This window comes from Periophthalmus magnuspinnatus, chromosome 17 (assembly GCF_009829125.3).
Source record: "Periophthalmus magnuspinnatus isolate fPerMag1 chromosome 17, fPerMag1.2.pri, whole genome shotgun sequence".
NCBI lineage: Eukaryota > Metazoa > Chordata > Actinopteri > Gobiiformes > Gobiidae > Periophthalmus > Periophthalmus magnuspinnatus.
The window spans coordinates 19,300,780-19,324,717 of NC_047142.1; the positions used below are offsets into that span (position 1 = coordinate 19,300,780).

A 23,938-nucleotide genomic window follows, 5' to 3' on the forward strand; every position below is an offset into this window, starting at 1 on the left:
AAAGTGATTTTTTTCCATGGAACTTCTGTTCTCATGTCCTCTTATATTGATGTTTTATTGTTTGAGTTAAAGTTGCTATTAATCAAATTTTTGCTGTGAAGTGTCTTAGTTGAATCTTATTTTCTCTTACTATACAATTGCTGTGTTTTGACAACATAACACTCCTAGTTATTGATGTCACAACTCAATAGACTATCATCATTGGCACAGCCTTTAATACTGTGTGTATATATACATACATACATACATACATACATACATACACCCACACACACACACACACACACACACACACACACCCCCGCACACCCCCACACACCCCCACACACACATACACACACACAATTACGTTTTTAAAATATTTTTGTTGTACGCTTCCAGGCTGATGTGTACCCTCTGCACTGGGCTATGTCCAAAGATCTGTATGGGGCAGAAGACCATTGACTCAGTCACAGCGGCTCAGGCTCTGAGGGGCTGCACCATTCTCAATGGCAGCCTGATCATCAAACTCAGAGGAGGAAGTGAGTACCTACTAAGCCTCCGAACTTAAAGGACTATGGAACCTTTCTGGTTGGGGGGGGCCATCTGCTTCTCTGTATTGTCCCGTAGTATACCAGTAAACTTATCCACATTACATTTATTCAATTATAGGTCTTTCTATGGCTGACATTAACTTGCTGAGCTAACAGATACGTGGCCTAGAAGCGGCCAACTGGTTGCCTCCTTGAAGATAATTAAATGTCATACTGTGGAACATCTTCCTCAAAAAAGTGCACACATAAAAACAGAAAATGTTGAAATGGAAATAAGGGAAATATTATATTATATTATATTATAAGAAATAAGGCAAATCTCCCTTCAGTTTTTCTTCTTAGCAAAGTTTTTTTTTTTTTTTTTGTAACTGGCTCTTGGTTTGTTTTTTTGTACAGACAACATTGCTGCAGAGCTGGAAGCCAGTCTGGGGCAGTTGGAGGAGATCACAGGGTATCTGGCAGTTCAGAGGTCATATGCACTGGTGTCCCTTTTCTTCTTCAGAAAACTGAGGACAATCCGAGGAGAAGAGCTATACAACGGGTGAGACTTAGCACTGCAGTCCTATTAATGCATACTACGATAAAAGTGGATTATTGGTATATCTGGTCGGTTGTGAAAGTGTGTGTATATATATATATATATATATATATATATATATATATATATATATATGTATATATATATGTATGTGTATATATATATGTATATATATATGTATGTATGTATGTATGTATGTGTATATATATATGTATATATGTATGTATGTGTATATATATATATATGTGTATATATATATATATGTGTGTATATATATATATATATATATATATATATATGTCAATGTGCAACTGGTTCCAAAAAAACTGGTTCCATGTGTAATGAAACTAGTGCCGAAAAATAATGCTGTTAGATTGTGTATAGCCATGTATGGGGTTTTTTTTACTATTATGATCTCAGTGTGGTTTGTACCGTCAGATTTGTCGTTAAAAAAAATCCAAAGCTGACTGTAAATGTTGGGGAAGTTATGTTTAACAGTTTGTACACATTTATTTACTTGTTTAGCTTCAATATGGAAGTGGGTGCAGATTTTACTGTAGTCCAGTAAACTCTACTACTTTACAGTTTTGGTATAAAATGTGAATGTTTCTGCTGCAGGCAATTGAATATATTCTAATCAAAGTTTTATTTATTTTAGGAACTTTTCATTCTACGCTCTGGACAATCAAAACCTCCGTCAGCTGTGGGACTGGTCCAAACACAAGCTAACCATTCAAAAGGGACACATCGTTTTCCTGTATAACTCCAAACTCTGTATATCCGAAATATTCAAGATGGTGGAAGTCACTGGAGCCTCGATACAGAACAAGGAAGACATCAGGAAGACTAATGGAGAGCAGGCTTCATGTAAGTGAAACACCTTGCTGCTAATTTAACTGCTGTTACAATGGAGAGACATGCCAACAGTGTTGAGATGTATTTATGTGAGGTCTGTCAGCGGATTATATTTTTTATTGCAATTAATTGCATGATTGTCTTGACTTAACTTGCGATTCATTGCCTGTGTACATTTTTAAAGTTATATTTTAATAACATATTTGGCTTTTTAATAATATATTTTGCATTTTTATCTTACTTATTTAAACACTGCTGTGGCTCTATCACAGTCTGACTCTTTCACAATAAGACTCTTTCTGCTGTGGGAATATAGAGGGACCTTTTTGTGCAAGAGCCACTAAGGAAGCATTAATTATAGTGGAACCTACTCATCTTAAACAGCGGAACAACTGGCTGTCGTTTTAGATATTAACAACGGCATGAGTGGACAGATGAAATGTGCTCTGGAATTTTAACATCAAGACATGACAAAATTCTAAATCAACATGTGATTAACTCGCTTTTAAAAAAATGTAGCTGTTAAAATGACTTTGGTTTAATTGACAGCCCTAATTTATGTATTTAAATGTTTTTGTCTCTTAATAACAAATTAATCGTAAGTAACTATTTGACAGTAACTAATGATCTACCTTAGTATATAATTTATTTGACAATAGAATAACACAAGGGTGGGATATGGGAGGAAAACTGCGAGATGCTGAGGCCGATGAACTCAGGTCAGCTCCGGTGCACCGAGCTAAACGCACTGCAAAGCTCATAAGTTTCGCTTTTTCCATCTGTTTGTGAATAAGACACTGTATTTACCTATAAAGAGCAGCGTCAAACCTGCAGATCCTCCTCACTGTGTTTAGTTATTTAAATGAGGCTGCTGTTGGGCGAGATGAAAAAGAAAATAGATGGCAAAAGCCATCAAAGATCAACTATTAAAATTGAAACTAAGAGGTCTCACTCTGCGCATATTGTTGCAAACTGTAAAGATCCTAAAAGCCAAGACTTCTCACTGACTAGCTTTTGAAGTCAGTATATATTTAATAACTTTTTATTAATTGAATTTATACGCTAAAAAACTTGAAGATGAGGTCAATTCTTAATGTTATTTGATCGAATAAAAAATATTGAATAGATAAAATTAGTCCTCCTTGAGATAGTATTTAGGGTATTTTTTTGTGTAGTATAGAGTATGAAGTATTAACTGGGTAAAAGTTATTTATTTAACCCTTATTGTTTAAGCAATTTAAGGATAACATGGCTTAAATAAATGACAGGTTTTCGTGCACCCATATTATTTTCTGGTGCACCTAAATGAAAATCTTAGGCGCACCGGTCCACCCAACTCAGATTGTTAGTCTGCAGCCCTCTTTCATGATATCTTGTTTGGTGCACTTGCTTACTTTTGTTGCATTTTTTTATGGATGCATTTTGTTGCCTAGGTGAGACCCACTCGCTAACGTTCAGTATGATCCGAACTTCGAGTGATAAGATTTTGGTGAGATGGAAACCTTTTTGGCCGACAGACTTCAGAGACCTGCTGGGCTTCATGGTACTCTACAAAGAGGCGTAAGTTCACAGTAAATATTGTTTTAAAGGGCCTGTACCCAATTTTTTCCATGTATTTGTTTTACTGTCCTAGATTAGGAAGTTTGTGCTTAGCATGCAAGTTGTTGATTTACCGTGACGCAAACTCCACTCTGGACTTAAAAAATTATGAAAAGCTCAATGTGGTGAATAATTAGGATGCTCGAAATGCATAAGGTAAGTGAGGAATGACTTTGGACCAGTGCAAACCATTTAAAATTAGCCAGTTCTGTTTTTCACATTTTAAAACTTTAAAAATCAGGTAAGGTGCTTTTACTTCACTAATATGAATGAAGAATTGTATTTAAACTAAGACTAGAACAGGACCATACCAACTCCTACATTAGGACTAAACTAGGCTCAAACCAGGATTAAGCAGGGATCAAACCGGGACAAATGTGGTTGCTGCTGCATAAGCCTGAGTCATTTTGAGGTTTTGTCTGTGGCCTATCTCTACTCAGATGTAATATATAAATTATGGGAACACCTTTTACCTCAAAGCAATATCTGCTCTCAGCAGCAAAACAATTTAATTTCCAGTACCACATTTCCTGTTAGATTATTCTGAATTATTGACACAGTTGCCGACTAACTTGAAGGTTTTGTCAGTCTATTCCTTGGTTGAATATATTTGTATTATATTGCATAGTTTATTGGCCCAATTTGAATAAGATATTGACTCTGGGTACATTTACATGGCCAGAAAAAATGTGGTTACCCAGTAATAAGATCAGTAATTTTGTTTGTGTGTTTACATGCCCAAGAAAAATCTGATCTATCTAAAACACCTGGCGACATTGTGTCAGTTAATCAATGCATTATAGTATAGAGTAACTGTTTTATTTGGAGCTAAAGTACAATGAATTTAAAAATAACACTTTCATTTTTGTATTTGCCACATCAGTTCTCCCTGTTTTGCATAATTTTTGTAAACAATCGAAAGATGTTCAATACTGATACAAACAATTATGATTGAAAAATGCTCACAATAGAGTGTAATCAACACAACACAAAATAAAATAAAAGTTACTTTCTTAAGTTACCATGGTGGTAAAGCTGTTGCTCAAATTTGTATGTAGTTTCAATACTAGTTTAAGTATCAAGCTTTTTGATTTCACTTTTTGTATATTCCTTTCTTTTCCAGCCCATTTCAGAATGTGACAGAATTTGATGGTCAGGACGCCTGTGGGTCGAACAGTTGGGTGATCGCAGACGTAGAGCCTCCTCCGCGGACCACCGACGTGGTGAAAGACCAAGCGGAGCCTGGGCACCTGATCATGCCCCTAAAGCCCTGGACTCAGTATGCCATCATGGTCAAAACACAGCTGTCCGCCTCTGACGAGCACCAGGTCCAAGGAGCTAAGAGTGATATCATCTATGTCCGCACTGAAGCTACAAGTGAGTCTGTCTATTGTAATGCAACAAGGTTCAATTTGGTTTGCTACAGAGCTGCAAATAATGATTATTTTACTAATATAGCAATTATTAAACACATTTACTCCTGATCTGTTATAAAAATATACCTGAATCTGGGGATATTTGAATGGACAAAAACTAATTTAGCACTTATTTCAATACAAAAGAATGAATAAAAAGTGGCTATACATGTGTGATTGCCCATATTAGTTGTGGGTGTTTATTTTTAGATTTAGAGATCTTTTTGAGAGATTGACTTGGCAGAAGACAACCTGCTTACATGTAACTTTGCCTGATGGTATCACCTGTTTGTCCCCATGGAGATGGTGTGATAGACGGTAATGCCGTACTGTAGAACACTCGAGGAAAAGCAATAACATCTCTATACAGACGAGCAGGTGACTTACACAACAGAAAAGTTTCGTAGTGCACCTTTTAAAATCATAATTTCCCCAAGTTTCCCTTATACCTCATAATGACTTGGTTTAAGCCTGTTCAGAGCTGATTTTTCTGCCTCTATTAGGCCTGTCACAATAATTACTATATGGACTCATTGTTCTAGAAGTTGAATGGAACATTAATTTTTGAGGGTCAATAGTTATCATGGGTAATTTTCTTTGTACTAATGGAGCACTTTTTTATAATTTTTCTTTACTATGAGAAATTTGGGCTGTAGAGGTTTAAATAAAAAAAAAACTTTCATAACTTTTTATTGCAATACTTGTCAGAGGAATCACAATTTTATTTTTTTCCTAAATTGTGCAGCCCTATTTCAAAATCTTTTCGTGACAAGCCTAGCCCTTATCATTGAACTGATCCGTGCCAGTCTGAGCTGCCTGTGTCCTTGGCTTCAGTTCAGCACACCTCCTTCTCCATGTGAGTCTCCGGTCACTTAAAGCTCCTCCCTTCATGTTCCCTGTCAACATCAATCACCCTTTATATATCCTCTAGTCACAGTCTACTACAGCTCAGGGTCAATAGGGTCCTTAAAGACTTGTTTTAAACTGATGAGCATAGTTTTTTTTAAGTTTTTCCCAAAACATTGTCTGATCTGCGCCCTGTTAAATGCAGCATTTTAAGGACTTTTTCCAATTCAAAAGAAATATAGTACTATAGATATTAGTTTAAATTTTTTTATCACTGCAGCAATGGTCATAATTTCTTATCGTCGTGAAACCAATGGATGCACCAATGGGAATTTCAACATTTTAAATGGTTTAATTCATACTGTCATTGTATTGATTATTGACTAGTATTGAAAAAACAGAACAGAAAGAGTAGAAATTTACTTAAGAACTATAAGGTACAACAAGGTAATATTTAAAAGGCAACTATTATTTTGTGTATATTTTACATTTTACTATCTACAAAAACGTTTATCATTATTGTGGAATTACAGTTTTTTCAAAATGTCATTTTCCTTTTATATTGACATTGTTTAAAATTTTTGTATTTATTTTAACTCCAGATTTTTTCATTTTTTATTCCATCCTATTCACATAGTCTTGTTTTTATGAGTTTTGTTTTTGTGTTCCCAAAGCCTTGTCTAAACTGTTTCCTTTTGTTCAGTGTACTTTTCCTTCCTGTACCAAACTGCGTTAACCCACTCAGAACACGAAACCACCTTAAACCCAGTGTTTATGTTTCTGTCTGCTCCATAACCATTTAGTCGCGCCCGCCGTGTGTCGAATTGCAAAGCTGTCATTACCAATAACCTTTGTGTCGGTGAAACTATAGTCTGACAATGTGGTCGACCTGGTGCTTTGCAAAGTCATGAAATGGGGACAACATAATGACAACGTGACAACAACCAAACCATCGGCATCTCCTCCTCCGTACTGTAATTTGTCATTCGTGTAGACAGCACTGCCTCAGTCCAACCGCGTCTTGGCAGAAAATCTGCATACATATCTATAGTATGCACCAATTCTATAAGTAAATGTGTCTAAATGACACAAAAATATGTCTGTGTGGTACAATTGGCACAGAACTTAAATTTCATGTGAAACACAAGAAGGCACAAATAAACAAATTGTCTTTTATTGACTTAATAATTAATTCTTATTCATTTTATGTTTTGAGATGGTGATTAACACATCAGTACTGAAAATAGGTTACTTCACACAGATATAGAATGGGTACATTCTATGGGTATTTGTGTCTGCTATAGTCTGCTATAATCTATGACACCCATGTGTCATTATGTTATAATTTGGACATTTTAAATCGCAATATTCATCTAAAATGACAAATGAAATTAAACAAGTCTGCTGACTACTGCATTCGAAAATTGTGGGGGCCAAGGGGAGTTGATGATGCCGTAATCATTACAACAAAGAGCCATGAAGTTGTCCAATGGTTAGCTGCAGAACACAAGACTGTTTTTCATTTGTACAGAAATGACTGTGAAGCTGCTGAATCCTAATCTTATCACAGATTAAGAAAATAAATTGGAGAATGAAGTTAGTATAGAGGAGTGGTTTTATACTGGTGGTGGTTAAAACGGAAGTTGATCGCCAAAGTGGCGTCTTGAAAACAAGTGATGAAAGATTTCTCAAACATGCACAAATCACTCCAAAAACAACTTCAAGAGGGTAAAGGAGAAGGGGAAACGATTAATGTGGTTAAAACTCTGAAAAGAAGTTTTTAACCATGCATAATAAACCTATTTTACTGCCCTTTACCTAGGTTGACACTAGTGTTGTCACATTAAAAAACACTCTATTTTGATACTACAGAATAGTCTCGATACTCACAATACCATAATGATACATTTAAAAAACTTTATTTAGATTAAGTCATAGTACTTTCTTTTTATATTACCATGCGGCCTTACGTCTGTGTAATCCCTCAGTCTTATACTTGTTCTGATACAGCTCAAGATCATTCTAAAGCTATTCAGGAAAGCTTCATTTCTGTCCGGTTGATGTGATTTTTTTAGGATTAGGAACTATACTTGTTCAAATGAGTATCTAGTTTTATACTAGTTTTAGTATTGATTAGTGTCTGAGTTCCAATATTTTAGAAAACCCTAGGTGACACTCTTTATGAATATGAGCAAATTAGATGTATGTTTGGGTTTGTTTTTTTTTGTTGTTGGGGAAAAATGAAAAACACATGTGCCAGGCCTAAATGTTATTCATCATTCTTGTAAACAGTAGTGCTTGTGCCTGTGTCTTGGCAGGAAATCAATACATGTCTGGACATAGTGTACAGGGTGAGTGTTTACAGTAAGACTACCTGAAAAACTGGATTCCTCTGTTTACAGTCAAGGCGCCACATGCACAGGACAAGTGCCAGAGTCTTATCTATCTTCACTTCTGGCTCTGATTTAAACACGGCGGTCAAGTTATGAGCAAGATAGAAATCAGAGCTTATAGGATTTATGCTTAAATGAAGACAAAAACAACTAAGCCTTATACAATGTTAATTTTCATGATTTATTTATATTTTGATAACAATCTGTTTTGTTAATTGGGCCTAACCAAGGTTGTAAAGTTGAGTTCACATATTTTCCTCATGATTCAGTGGAGACTTCTTAACCTTTTAGAACATGGGGCCCAACTTCAGTTCAAAGTGACCTGGGGCGCATTCACAAATGAATTGTTATGTGTGCAGTTGTCAATGTGGCGTGGCCCATTGTCAAGAAAGCATATTCCGGGGTTTTAGGTGACATCAAGACATTCTATTGAAGTATACAGTTTAATTGAGAGGTGGTAAAAAGGCTCACTGATAATAGTTTAATATTGTTTACTTTAGAGGTACCAGTGCAGAATGCTGTATGTCCATTAGTGTAGTCACAGTACTGAAATTTCAAACTTTATTTCGATACTAAGAAATAGACCTGATACTCCATACAGATTCCAATAACATGATGATAATTTAAAAACGCTTTATTTAAACAATGCAATGTGATTTTTCGACATTAAAACATAAACATTTCTTTTATATTACCGTGTGATGTTAGATCTGCATAATCGCTCTGTCATCCAGGTATGTTCCATAGTGGTCCATGGGCAAATATTAGTCTATGTGGTCTTATACTTGTTCTAAAATAGCTCAAGATCGTTCTAAAGATGAATTTCTGTCCTGGAATGTGACTTTTTTAGTACGGATACCTGCTACATTATATTTGTTTTTTCTTCTTCTCCAGAGCCGTCCGTGCCGCTGGATCCCAGATCTTCAGCTAAGTCCTCATCTCAGATCCTGCTCATGTGGAAACCTCCAAACGACCCAAACGGAAACATCACGCACTACCTGGTCTTCTGCCAACGCCAAGCTGAAGCCATCGAGCTCTACAAGTTTGACTACTGCCAGAAAGGTGTGCTCCTGTTTACTATACATTAGGGCTGCACGATTTTCGATACATATTTAAAAAGTATAAAGTAGGATTGTGTTGAATCCAACATTGTAAGCAACTCCGGTATCATTAACATTTGAGAGAAGACTTAAATATGAACTTATAAACTATTACAAGAATCCCATGGATTTCAGAACATGTTAGTGAGGCCAAACTATAGGTTCAACAAGATTTTTTTATAAAAAGACCAGATATTTTATTTTTGGCAGAGGATATTCTGTGATTTGTGGATTGCAGCCTTTGCAATTTGATAATTGCACCAATTGCGATTTCGTTTTGGTTAATTGTACAGCCCTACTAAGCATTTAGATTTTTTAAAGCAAACCTATTACGCAAAATAAAGGAGCATTTAACCATGTTATAGTTGTCTCCCCTCACTATTTACTCGCCAGAAGTTGTATTTGGATTGATTCGTAGATGTTTGAGCAATCTTTAAAAGGCTATTTTCAATCCCCGTTTTCTGTATGCCATCGGCATACAGCCATTGCTCTGCACTTACTTCGTTCTTCAATTTCATTTTCTTAATCTATGTTACACACAGGATTTCGCAGCGTTGCCTAGTCATTTGGGTAAAAAATGAAAATATATCCACTGATTGCTAGCCTGATCTTCAGCTATCCATCAGAGGTGCAGACTCTCATTGTGATGACGTTTATGGCAATGTCAGCACCACAGTTTTCTAACGTCAGTGGACTTGTTTCTTTTATCAAGTTATTTTAGATAAATATTGAGCGATTAAAAATGTAAAAATGATAAAATAATGATCCGCCAATGTCATAGATAATAGCTATATAGCTATATAGCAGACACAAGCATAATAGGTCTTCTTTAAAGTGGCTGTAAATTTTTTCTGTGTAGTTGAGGCAAAGCTTGTTACTCAAGCACAGATATATTGTAAAAGGAGAGCAATGTAGAAAAATGAGACCACTGTGTACTGTCTGCAACTAATTATGAAGCATTTTATTCTTAGAGAATCAGGATGTGTGTTTTTAGCATGCTAGCTATTGTTAGCATTACCATGACGGCAAACTCTGCTCGCTCTACCCTCTGAAAGTTGTGAAACTCTTTGTGGGGGAATAATTAGGATGCTTGGTAAGTGAGGAATAGCTTTGGATTTTAAAATGAACCATTCAAAATGAATTCGTTTCGTTTTTCAATTTTTTACCAGTAAACTGTAAAAGACATTTAGTGTTTAATTAGTGTTGTTTAATCATCAGTAACATCAGTTATTCTTACATCGCTACCTGAGGCCAGCGAGCTTTGCAAGTTTGACTACTACCAGAAAAGTGCAGTCCTGTTTACACCAATTATCTCTATTGTGTTTCTATTGTGTTTTGACTTCAGGTTAAACACACGCACTATTGTTATTACTACATACAGGTCACTTTGTTCAAACCAATATTATTACGTCAGTGTATAACAACATAATTATTCTGTTTATTTTGTTAACTTGATTTTAACTTGCTTTTCTGAGGCTTAAGAAATACACATTTACAAACCTGTTTCTATTTCTTGCCTACTTAAAAATTAAGACTAAACCTGGAATTAAAGCTGGACTTGACCACAACTGAACCAGGACTAGAACAGAAACATCTGTGCAGAGTACTCAGTGGTGATCACAATAATCGAGCAAAGATCCTGTGGGACTTCCAGATACAGACTGACAGAATGATGATGTCTATCCACCGCCACAATGTCTGGTTGGTTCGCCAACAGAGAAAAGTCATTGTGGACATTGCAGGACCAAGTGATGGGAACATCAGGAAAAATAAACATGAGAAACTAGAGAAATACTAGGGGCTCAGAGAAGAGCTGGAGAAGGCCCGGAAGGTGAAGGCATCAGTGGTGCCCATGGTCATCGGAGCACTTGGGGCAGTAACCTCCAGACTGGAGGAGTGGGTGCAGCAGATCCCAGGAAAAACATCAGACATCTCAGTCCAGAAAAGCGCAGTACTAGGAACAGTAAAGATACTGCGCAGAACCCTCAAGCTCTCAGGCCTCTGGTAAAGGTTCCGAGTGTGGAAAAAAGGATGAGACCACCCGCAGAGGGTGAGGATGAGATTTTTATATAATACAGTATATTATCATCATACCAGGCTTATTTGTCTTGCTGTAAGTGTGTCATGTGTGTCACACATGATCCATTAATGCTCTTTGAGATAAGAGAACAAGATGCTGAGATTTTCGTGATAAAATTGGACCTTGTACTGTTGACGCTGCTGGAAAGCGTGGGCTGAGACACTGACAGAGCCACACCTTTAAATGGTCTAAACCAGGTCAAAGGAAGCTACTTCCGCTGACTATGAAGACGGAGTAAAGCTTGTAACAACAATAGCAATAGTATATTATTGTCATCATATTTTTCTCTCACAAGTTCATTATTTTAAATACATTTAGGAAAGTCTATACAATTTACAGTTATTCTAGTCATAACTTTTAATCAATTTAACACAAAATATTGTCCAATTTATTAATCTGAAAGTATGAACCCTACTCCAAACCACAATCTAAAAAAGGAAACCCAAAAAGACCCAAGCTGATGGGAAAAATATTTGATCTTGATAGGATTAGCTCTTTCACCTCATAGCAAAAAGGTCCCGGGTTCCTGACCATGAACTTGGTGGCCTACTTCTGACAGGTTGCCTCATGGTTTTGATGGATGAGTCAAATGCAGAGAGCTAGTTTTCCTACAGGGACAATAAATCCTACCTTGACAAAGATGCCACTAAAACTTACAATTTTGACAACAACCATTACATACCTCTTTATTTCTTGCTTCATACTTGAATCTATGACAGTTGTGTAAATTCCCTATAGTCTTTAGCAGCGCAGGTTCAAGTGGAGTTCAGACATGTTTCTTCTTTGAATTACTCCTGTGGGTGCAACCTCAGAAAGAGAGAGGCGAGACTCTTTTAACAAGCCCCCGACAGAGAAAACAAAGTCTGCAGGGAGCAAGTGTCTCATACAATTAATGTCAACCTTTAACAGTGCAGACTAGTGTGGTAGTGATGGACAGAGCCTCTGGGGCAGGAAGAATAATAGATTCATCTTCATAATGAACTGTAAACTATTTATTGAGTTATTTAGAAACAAATAGGTGAAATTCTGTTTTAAATTTGCATCAGAATGGCTAAATTGGTTCATACAGGGTTGGTTAACAGTTGGTACCACTACTTAAAGATCTAACTTTTATTGTTGAGGGTTTGCTACCAGCTTGTCTCCATGGAGACCAAGTTACAGGTCAGAACATTATCTGTGTTGTTGCCTTCTTAACTGTCAAGAGTAAGTGCAGATAGAATGAAATTAACACAATTTTCCATATTACAAATGTGTTAAAAATGGTAGTTCTGTATTTATCTAATTGTTTTTCTATTTGTTCAGGTATGAAGTTGCCCACCCGAGGGTCAGCGCAGGTAGACAGTAGCGAGGAGCAGAAGGGGAACCAGACAGAGGAACACGGACCGGACAAACAGTGCTGCGCCTGTCCCAAAACTGAGAAGGAGCTCAAGAAGGAGAAGGAGGACTCAGAATACCGCAAAACATTCGAGGACTACCTCCACAATGAGGTCTTCGAAATCAAGTAAGGCAGATAACATTGGGGATATCATGTATATCATAGGGATTTGTTTTATTTTGATTTTTTTATTTGATTGATTGCTTTTATTTTATTCTAGTCTTTTGTAGGTCAATAATTTTCTTTTCATACAATAGTATGAAAGTTTCAATTTTTGTTGGTACAGTAGCCACAGCTGTGTTCCCTTTTGTATAAGTCACCTTTCTTATTGGTGCCTATTCTAGGCATATTATGCAGTGCCCTCTGAAGTTTACTCTGTCCATTTTACACTCATCTTCTTACAGTTATGTCTTTAAACCACAAACAGTCAATTTTTGTATGTCTTATATATACTAGCCTAATTAAGGTGCATATCATATTTTCTGCAGACGTAGCAGAAAGCGTCGTGCAGTGGTGGGCATTGCGAACCACACTCTGCCCTTCCTGACGACGCCCCCATCTCCCACCGTGGCACCGGACGGGGAGGACAAGGAGAGCTTTGAGAGCACACGCACCGTGATCACAGTCCACGACAAAGAGTCTGCGGTTGTCTCAAACCTGAGACACTTCACCAGCTACCAGATTGAGATCCACGCCTGTAACCACCCCACAGACCAGGCACGCTGCAGTATGGCAGCCTACGTCAGCGCGCGCACACTGCCAGAAGGTGCTTAGCCAGTGCTTTGTTTAGTTAGTTTAGTTAGTTTTTAGTCCTGTATCTTCTTTAGTACATAAATATGTAGTTTAATTTATGTGAATTTGATTTCCAGAAAGCAAATCATCTCATCTCATGGTGTCACTTTTTTTTTTTTTTAATTCCAAGAAGTTTACTGTCACATGCATCAGTTTAAAACTATGCAGTTGAAATTCTTAGTTGCTTGATTCCCTTCAAGTAGACCCTATTTTTTAAGATTCAGTGATGCTTTACGAATTTGACTGTGACCCATGTGACTGACCTATATTTAGTTGTAATTATATGGGCTTATTCACCAAAACAATTTGTTTTTGACACGAGCTATACAAGTAAAGTTGTTATTATTATTATTATTATTATTATTATTATTATTATTATTATTATTATTATACATTTTAACTATTGTGGTGAAAATAGCAAGGCAAGTTTATTTATAGAGCTCAATTCATACACAAACTAATTCAAAGTTTATTTATTTATTTATTTATTTGATAGGGACAATGCACATTAATGAACATCTGTTGTAAACAAATGTAAATATGCCGGATTATAGCTACAGAGCTAATTTACATCCGCAGTCCCCAGGCAGGTAAAAAGTACAACAAATACATCACATTCGTACAATATACAAGAGTTAAAAAGTGAGAAGTAGAGTTAAAAAAAAAAAAAAAAAAAAAAAAAAAAGGTAAGAAAAGTAAGAAGGGAGGTCCATGTATTGATTAGTGATCACATGACTGATTTGATTTCAGCCAGCGTTTGAGTTGAGTTTTAAAAGTGGATAATGTGGAGCACTCTCTTATTTGAAGTGCTTATAAAGTGTTACCAAAAGATTAATTAAAATCACATTACAAACATAAGACATAATTGAATGTTTTTGCCCAGACATGAGGACTTTTAATCAATCCTAATTTTTTTTTTTTTTAGATAAAGCTGACGACATCATGCCCCCCATCGTGTATGAAGTGGTTGAGAAAACTGTGCATATTTCGTGGAGAGAACCGACTGCTCCCAACGGCATGATCATCTTATACGAGGTCAACTACAAACGGCTGGGAGACAGCGAGGTCAGAATCACAATAGTTTATTGACCCTCCAGGGAAATTATTGAGTTGCTGCAGCTTTAATAAATATCCAAAATACAATGAATACATGATACAAATTACGGATCCAGGATGGATTTTTTGAACTGATTGTATTGTGGCCGATAACCAATATTACATTATTGAAAGTATTTATAAGCGTTTATGGTAAGTTTATGGATTATATGATTTATTTATATTGGTAATTATGAACGTATGTCACAAAATTTTGATGAAAGAAAGCATAGTTTAATAACGGTCAGCAGTTTGCAGTGGTATCTACAGACTGTTAACCTGTTCGGGCTAAATGCAAGTAGATTCCTGGGTCAGGCTGCATGTAAGAATGGGGCTATAGACTGTCCCCCCCACTTGCACTGGAGCCTCTATCTGTCATGCTTTTATTACTTTACAGTGTCATTGGACAGTCGTTGGGTGATTCAGTGCATCTGTTGATCATAGCAAGTAAACGTGTGCTTTCTGTTCCCACAATATATTAAATGTTAATAGCTAAAGGCTCAGTAATGAAAGCAATACAAGAGAAGCTAATTAGGTTTGCTATCTTAAAATGACATGCACTGCACAAACATGAGGAGATGCTATGTTTAGTTGACATTTTAAAATTTGATCACACAGTTATAATTTGCCTGAGAGGGCCACATAATATTTTAGTTTCCATAGTAACGCAATTACAAAAAGTTCAATTGTTCTTGTAAACATAATAAAATGCATATAAATTTATAGTTGCTTTGTTTATGAGGAAGGTCATTCAAAGGGTAATGGAAAGGTTTTTATGAGTATCTTAAAACAGTTTTCAATTATCAGTAAACATGTAAATAGGGGTGTGAGTTACAGGAAGGTTACGGTTACTTCATTTTATTTTTATTATTAGAGGAAAGTCTGTTTGTGAAAATACCACTGAACTAGCTGATTTTAGGCAGTTCATCTTCACGTTGCTTGATCAGGCAGAGGTCTGAACTCTAAGTGCCAAGAAAGACGAAATGGATGCCCTTCATATAATAACTTAAATTCTAAAATGATCAAAAGATTTTTTTTTCCCCAGGAGCTTCACCACTGCGTGTCCCGAAACATGTACAGACAGACTCGAGGCGCCAAACTGAGAGTGATGTATTCTGGGAACTACACCGTGCGAATCCGAGCCACGTCATTGGCTGGAAATGGCTCTTGGACTGAACCTACCTACTTCTATGTCCCAGACTCAGGTTAGCCAAACCGTAAAGTATGAAATATGTTAATGTTTTTGTTGATAAGATTTAGAGGGAGATTTCTTGGTGGTTTCTTGATACTTTTGGAGGGGAAAAAAACATGTACGTTTGGCTAGTTAAAAGTTCATGGCTAACTTTGACCAGAAAGATCAAGATTCTTGTATTCTTGTATTATCTGAAATATATTCAGACAGTAACATAGCAATCCATCAGAAATGTGGCTACAACATAAATGTTTTGTAAATGTCTGTCAGGTCAAGCTAATTGTTTTAATTATAAGATTGATTTGTATTATCTTTTATGGTTCAAAAATACTTAGTTAGCCTGGTTAGCCAATGAACAAATCTTAAATGTGCTGAATACATGAGGTTTTTCTTTTCCTCATTATTCACTGTACCTAATATATTTTCTTATGTTTTTTTCAGATCCTATGAGCATTGTGAAAATCGCAGTAGCTCCAGTCATTTGCTTTGCCCTGTTACTGATAGTGGCCATTGGTGGATTTGTAGTGTTCAGGAAAAAGTAAGGCCTGTTTAACCAATCCATTTGTTCATTAGTTTATTTATATTTGTATAAATGATTTTAAATGATAATAATATTATTTATTTAATTTCAGTCAAACCCAAGGTCCAAGTGGTCCAATCTATGCCTCCTCCAACCCTGAATATCTCAGTGCTAATGACGGTAAGATGAAGAGTGAACTTACATAATACATTATCTTTAATTACTGCAACTGAAAAAAACTTAAGATGACCAATTCTATTTTACTGAAATGTAATGCCAAAAGTAGAAATTATTTGTATCTGAAAAGAGATGTTATCCAATCACCATTATAAGCAATGACAAAGATCATTTCCAGAGCAGTATTAACTGGAAAATCTATAATTTAAAAAACTTTAACAATAGCACTTTGTAACAAGAAGATGCATTAAAACCAACATAAAAGTATGAACTATGTAACCCTTCTGTTGACTGGGTTAGCTACAGTCGTTGCCTGAAATGTTCCACGGAAATGTATCCATCTTGCATTTATACAGCTACAGGAGTTGTTGCGCAAAATTACCTTGAGTATTCCACAAATTTAACCTGATGGATATGTTTAATGCCATACTGTGGAAAATTCTAGGCAAAGCAACAACATCTCCACGAAGACAAGCAGGTGGCCGACTTCACCTAAAATGTTATATAGTGTACTTATTTCTACCCACGCAAAATATCTACTACTTGCATAATGCATACGGTTACGGTTAAATGGCGATGTTTGAAAATGACACAACCGGAAATTCAGGCAACATTAAAAGCAGCTTAATGGCTTTCATTAACCATTACTACAGTAATTTAATTTCTCAAAACAGACAATCAACAAATGCACTGCCGTCTTTTTTTCCGTGGGGACACATTATAACTGAAATTGTACCATACCAAAGGTTTATTGTGGGCATAAATGTATTATTCAAAACAGCGTAGTCTGAATTACTAATATGGCAAATTGTCTACAAATGTCAGTGTTGTTGTTAATGGGAACTCATTGTGTAGGAAGTCTGTACACAGCACTGTTATAAAAGGGAAACTGACAAACAAGAACTGAACCATTCACAACAACTTCAGCTGGAAATGAGTAATTAGAAAGTTTGAATGGTGAAAATTACATGATGATATTAATGTTTTCTGTAATTTAGTCTCTTCTTTGCCAAACTTAGAATTGTGTTTTGTCTTGTAAAGCAATGGCTTTTCTAAGTAATGTTTAAGTGATGAATAATAACACGTAGGCTCCAAAAAAAATATAATCATAGGCATGCATAGTAAAATAAAAGTACTATTAGAAAGTAATTAGAAAGTTTGAATGGTGAAAATTACATGATGATATTAATGTTTTCTGTAATTTAGTCTCTTCTTTGCCAAACTTAGAATTGTGTTTTGTCTTGTAAAGTAATGGCTTTTCTAAGTAATGTTTAAGTGATGAATAATAACACGTAGGCTCCAAAAAATATATAATCATAGGCATGCATAGTAAAATAAAAGTACTCAAATTAAGATCAAATGTCTAAAGTTGAAGTAATTTAACCCCTGTAATGCGTTATTTGTATTGTAACTGAACCATTTAATAGGTGGTGTTCATGTTCAAAATTTGATAAGGTTATAATTTCAGATGATGGGTAGGGGTCTATATTATGGGAGAGTCAATCTTTTTTGCAATACTTCATACAGCCTGGTACAGCACTAATTTTGATATCACATCAACACCTCTCTGACCTATTATTATTGATATTACAGTGTACGAGGAGGACGAATGGGAGGTTCCTCGAGATAAGATCAACATTTTGCGTGAGTTGGGTCAGGGCTCGTTCGGGATGGTGTATGAAGGCATTGCAAAAGACATCATCAAAGGAGAGTCAGAGACATACGTCGCTGTGAAGACTGTCAATGAATCGGCCAGTCTGCGCGAGAGGATCGAGTTTCTCAATGAAGCTTCAGTCATGAAGGCCTTTAGCTGTCATCATGTGGTAAGCTGGGTTCACTTTGTTGAATAATATATTTATTTTAAAAATTTTCAAAATCGAAATTTGACTAAAAACTAAATGGAAATCAATCAGTGAGGACTATTAACAATGTCGGGATATTTTTGTCAATTAATAAAAGCTGAGTGTGGTTTGAGATCCCAACTCCTTGGTTATGTATCATTGGCTGGCCAAGCATGAAAGAATGGGGGGCAAGATCCAAGCTCAAAACCAGATGATTAAGGCTGAGTTACCTGATTTGATTTAAATCTATCTTTGCTGACAGATTTCACAAACACTGGGGCATATCAAAAGTATTCTCATACATGATTTTATTGGTCCCTCCAAAGCTTTAGAACATTTCAGACAGAAAAATTGAGCAGAATAGATCACACTTGCACAGTCGATCAACTCTCATCCCAAAGCGCCATATAGTGACCTGCATGGCTCCTTCTTACAAGTTGATAAAATGTTTCATAATTAGGTGAACACAGCTTACAATGGTGTTTTTTAAACAAAATTCAGCTTTGAGCTAATAATAATAATAATAATAATAATAATAATAATAATAATAATAATAATAATTATTATTATTATTATTATTATTATTATTATTATTATTATTATTATTATTATTATTATTATTATTATTATTATTATTATTATTATTCAAAAATAAAAATAAAGGGCTTTAAAATGTATTCTCCTTCAGTCAGAGGTTCTGTCCAACATAAATATCATCATATCACATAATATTGGATAAATATCATACAATGTAAGAGGCCAACAGATTTTGAATAATTTTCTATTAGATTTAGTAGACTTAATTTACATAGCAAGTGTTTGTTTTTTTTTTGTTTTTTTAGAGAAAAACACAGGCGAAACAAAAACGGGTTTTGTAAGGGACATTTTTACACAGCAGTGGATTCTCAAGCTCTACTCTTGTGTGTACTTAGGTATACACTAATATATACTTCTGTCAAAACTGAGCCTATATATATTTTATATACAGCGGCGTTCCTCCTGTGAAAACTATAATGTAACTGTAAGAGTTTCTGTCCCCAAACCAGTTTTAAAGAGTTTTGCCTCATCAGTAACTGTAAGTAGATTTTAGTCAGTGGTGGGGGTTACATTTATTCAAGTACATTTACTGGAGTAACTTTGAAAATGGCTTCTTGAGTCATATAATTTATGGTGCTACTCTTACTTGAGTAAAAGTTTTAGTTACTCTTTCCACTGTGATAAATCAAATGCTTTATGTTGATTTAAACATTTGTTCAAATCCTTCAGATATGATTTAGTTTAGTCAAATTTTGGTGATCTATCCTGTAAAAATACCAGAATTTGTGCTTTTAGTTAATGCTTTGGCCTTTTAATAGGATTGACTTAAAATGCTAAATAAGTCCAGACAATGTCTAACAATTACTTTTCAGTAGTTTTCCCAAATACTTTTATTTTTTGGACCACTACTTTGTACTTCTACTTGAGTAATATTATTTTGAAGTAATAGTATTCTTTACTTGAATATAATATTTTGGTTGCTCTACTCATGTTCCAAATGTATCTCTCCACAGGTGCGTCTGTTGGGGGTGGTCTCCAAGGGACAGCCCACTCTCGTCGTCATGGAGCTGATGACTCATGGAGACCTGAAGAGCTACCTGCGCTCGCTGAGGCCGGACGCAGAGGTACTAGACATAAACTCTAAAGATATAAATAATATGTTTGAGAAGTTAATATTAAAATTCATACATAACACTAGGTGAGGGTGATGGCAGAATTCAGTTTGATAAAATTTATTTTAGAGATTTTATTTTGTTATTCATGAATTCTAGATTAAAACATGAATTTTTTATTAAAACATTTTTTTATTTTTTTTTAAAGAGAAAACTCCTGAAAATGTTTCATATAACAGCTGAATCCCATGAACAATCAAAAATGTTGCTCATGAACGTGTTGAATTTCTTGAAAATATTCAAAACTCAAGTCTTCCTTTGTTTCTTTAACTTAAATTCTTTAAATTGTTTTTTCATTGGTATGACTTTAGGCTTCATGGCATAAATACTTTGCAGCTGATGTCATCAGCATTCCCTGGGGGTGGAATGCTAAGTGTAGGCACTGCTCTGTCTGAAGCTGTGTTAGACTTTAATCTGAGCTTTTTTGTAACACCTAGTCCACAAAGAACTGACTTATTTGGAACTACAACGGGTGACGTGATTTGTGATGTTAAACAAGACTTACCCACATATAAAATGTATTACAAGCTAGCTAGCAGTAGCCAACATTTTTTCAGTTAGTCACTCTGATCTTTTTGATGAAAATCAAACACCTAAACAGGACCATGAACTCTCATATTGATCACAGCCCCTCAGCGTGATGTCATTTCAAAGTATTAATTGACACCATAACACCAGACACAAGAAAATGAAACATAATTGTTTTTGTTTGAGGTTTTTCAAAGTGCTTTTCTATAAATCATTTCCCTACTCTTTTCTCCTCAGAATAACCCCGGGCGTCCTCCTCCAACCTTAAAGGAGATGGTACAAATGGCTGCAGAGATCGCTGATGGAATGGCTTATCTCAATGCTAAGAAGTTTGTGCACAGAGACCTGGCAGCTCGAAACTGCATGGTCGCTCATGATCTCACTGTCAAAATAGGAGGTGAGTGTAGACTGTAAGTACAGTCCAACTTAGACTGTAGCACCATCTAGTGGATGGTAAATTAATACATACAGGGAAAAGACTGGCTTAAAATTTTGGGCTTTTATTTTTATATTTTACCAAGTATTTTTCCAGGATTACTGTTTTTATTAACCTTCTTAAAGCCCCATATAAATAAATAAAAGCAAACTTTCCTCATCATTTGCCTCTAGACTTTGGCATGACCCGAGACATCTATGAGACGGACTACTATAGGAAAGGAGGTAAAGGTCTGCTCCCAGTGCGGTGGATGGCTCCAGAGTCTCTGAAGGACGGGGTCTTCACTGCCCACTCGGACTGCTGGTTAGTATCAGTTTAGCCCTGGTTAGTTTTTAGAGCATATTTCATGTATTTGAGTTTTTGACGTTGCGTTGAATGTTCTCTAGGTCGTTTGGAGTGGTGCTGTGGGAGATCAGTACTTTGGCAGAGCAGCCGTACCAGGGCTTGTCCAATGAGCAGGTGCTGAAGTTTGTCATGGACGGGGGATACCTGGACCGGCCGGACAACTGCGCAGACAGACTGTGAGTCCAAGACTTGTTGGCGCCGCTTTAAACTACTCTGTTCTTTTTACTAAGACAAAATTGAAGTTAAGCAGATGGGATTGTGGTTCTTTTTCTCCTAATGTACAATAAGGTTCCCTCTGGGGCTAGCACTGAGTAGGACTTTACCGGTTAAATAATTACCAAATATTACTGTCAATTAAAAAAAACAATTATTTTCTTAAATAGATCAGTTTCAATTTTCAATTAGATTAACAAATAAATACAACTTTCAACTTTATGAATTTCCAGAACAGATACAATGCACATTTGGAAGAAAATGGACCATTTTTTTCTTAAATGACTAAGTCTGGACTCCAAACCACCTGCTTTTACTGACCGTTGACCTTTTTTCCTTGAACTTTACTTTAGCAAGGCCTACTTTTAACTGTTTTGCCTTGTCTGCTTGCTTTGATTTTAGTATTATATCATTGTGTTTGAGCGTTTAGAAAGGTACTATATAAATAAATATTACTAATCTTATTTTCCCCTCTTGTTTCAGACACAACCTGATGCAGATGTGCTGGCAGTACAACCCCAAAATGCGCCCCACATTTCAGGAGATCATCGAGATGTTGAGGGAGGACCTGCACCCCTCTTTCCAGGATGTGTCTTTTTTCTTCAGCGAGGAAAACAAACCTCCGGAGACCGAGGACTTCGATCTGGATATGGAGAATATGGAGAGCATCCCCTTAGATCCCTCCTCTTATTCCCACAGAGAGGGCCAGAGTTTGGACAGAGACGAGGCCGCTTCCATGGGGCTTCTGGGCAGTTACGAGGAACACCACATGCCCTTCACGCACATGAACGGAGGCAAGAGCAATGGACGGATACTAGCTCTGCCCCGCTCCACCCCCTCCTAACAAAACATAGATTAAATATATTTTCATTTTATATTATATAGACCTCACTTGTACTACACACTCTCAACAGCGCCAACCAGTGCATTTCTCAGGACTTTATTTTTCTCCTTTTTACAATAGATGCCACAGCCAAACACTACAGAGCAGTGGTCCCAATTGCACGGGACCCTCTACGGACACTTATTTTGTATTTAAAAAAGAGCAACTCTTGACTTTCTCGTTCATGATTGTAGTTTGTATACTGTACATAAATTGCCAACTTTGAGATGGGACAGAGAAAAAGATTCAACTGTGAAACAAACTTTAAACAAGAAGGCTGCTAACCCCACTGTCCCGATTTCCTCTCGATACAACTTTTAGGGTTTGTCTCTACATTTTTTGAGATTTTTTGTGATATAAAGTGCCCTTCTATTTTGCCCATGGCCTACAGCACTTGTCATAGAACTGTTTCAAAGTCTATGTTACAGAAAAGGAACTGAAAAGACTTTGGATTTAAAATATTGTCATTTTGAACAAACTCAAATCCACTGGAGAAGCTAGTTGAAGTGGCTTACCTCCTTTATCAACTCTGCAGTATTCCGCAATGGCACAACAGGAAATAACACATGACATTTATTACTTTTTGGGTTATGTTTGGGTTTTTAATTTATTTACAGTCTGTTTTCTGTTTTATTTTTGAATTTTCACACTTACAGCTGAAGGATATTTAAACCATGGCAAAATGAGGTTGTCAGATTGACCAATAGCTGCTTCTTTGGTATATTTCAGTGGGTCTAGAAGTTAAAAGTATATAAATATATAAATGTATTACTGTTGTTTTTGTACATAGTTGATATGTTTTCATTCTGGAGGTATTTCCACGCATACGGTCATAGAAAAGATGTTTTTACATGTTAGTCTCTTATGTTTTTGTTGTTTTTTTTTCTAATGCAGAAAATCATATTAATAATTTAGGAGATTTTTGGACTCGCGATCAACAGCACTTGTTTCTCTCTGCTTTGTGACGCCCAGGACATGTTTTTGGGGTGTCTTCAGCTTAAATCTCTGCCCATCGTTATCAAGATCAAATAAATAGTGCTGTAAATAATGCAGCAAGGTGCATTCATGACCTGCCTCTTGTATTGTTTTTACCCCATAACATTTGCTCGATAAATGTGCGATAACTTGTACTATAATATGGGTACCAACTGGTCTAAGGTTGATGGATAAATCGTTTTTTCACCTTAGAAAATGAATTGCATTGTAAGTAGTAAGGCAAGACTAACCTAGCACTACATCGAGTTAAGCAAGATTTAGAATGTGTATTTTCAGTTAGCATAATGTTAAACCAATGGAGATTTTAAGATAATAAATATTTATATTTGCATTCATTAAAAATGATTGTGACTATAGTGTGATAAAAAGTATTTACCAGCAGATTATTGGGTTTGTCCACTTTTTTTAACAGTTTGTGGACGATAACCAGTTAGTCTGTTTTTGACATTAAATCCTGAGCGCTATAATATGTGCTGA

At 35.9% G+C, this 23,938-nt stretch overlaps 1 protein-coding gene across 1 annotated transcript in view; it reads left to right on the forward strand.

Annotated features, from left to right (window-relative positions):
• The window catches only part of insra (insulin receptor a), an 80,695-nt gene extending 57,163 nt beyond the window's left edge, over nt 1-23,532 (forward strand). The window contains exons 4-21 of the mRNA XM_033983152.2: nt 382-521; nt 930-1,074; nt 1,730-1,938; nt 3,360-3,486; nt 4,649-4,902; nt 9,074-9,241; nt 12,662-12,860; nt 13,223-13,500; nt 14,452-14,591; nt 15,667-15,826; nt 16,255-16,351; nt 16,446-16,513; nt 18,104-18,333; nt 19,902-20,012; nt 20,826-20,985; nt 21,198-21,327; nt 21,411-21,545; nt 22,066-23,532. Coding sequence (XP_033839043.1) covers nt 382-521; nt 930-1,074; nt 1,730-1,938; nt 3,360-3,486; nt 4,649-4,902; nt 9,074-9,241; nt 12,662-12,860; nt 13,223-13,500; nt 14,452-14,591; nt 15,667-15,826; nt 16,255-16,351; nt 16,446-16,513; nt 18,104-18,333; nt 19,902-20,012; nt 20,826-20,985; nt 21,198-21,327; nt 21,411-21,545; nt 22,066-22,426 — 3,112 coding nt within the window. The 3' untranslated portion in view covers nt 22,427-23,532. The remainder of the gene's footprint in view (nt 1-381; nt 522-929; nt 1,075-1,729; nt 1,939-3,359; nt 3,487-4,648; nt 4,903-9,073; nt 9,242-12,661; nt 12,861-13,222; nt 13,501-14,451; nt 14,592-15,666; nt 15,827-16,254; nt 16,352-16,445; nt 16,514-18,103; nt 18,334-19,901; nt 20,013-20,825; nt 20,986-21,197; nt 21,328-21,410; nt 21,546-22,065) is intronic.
• Nucleotides 23,533-23,938: the final 406 nt, after the last annotated feature.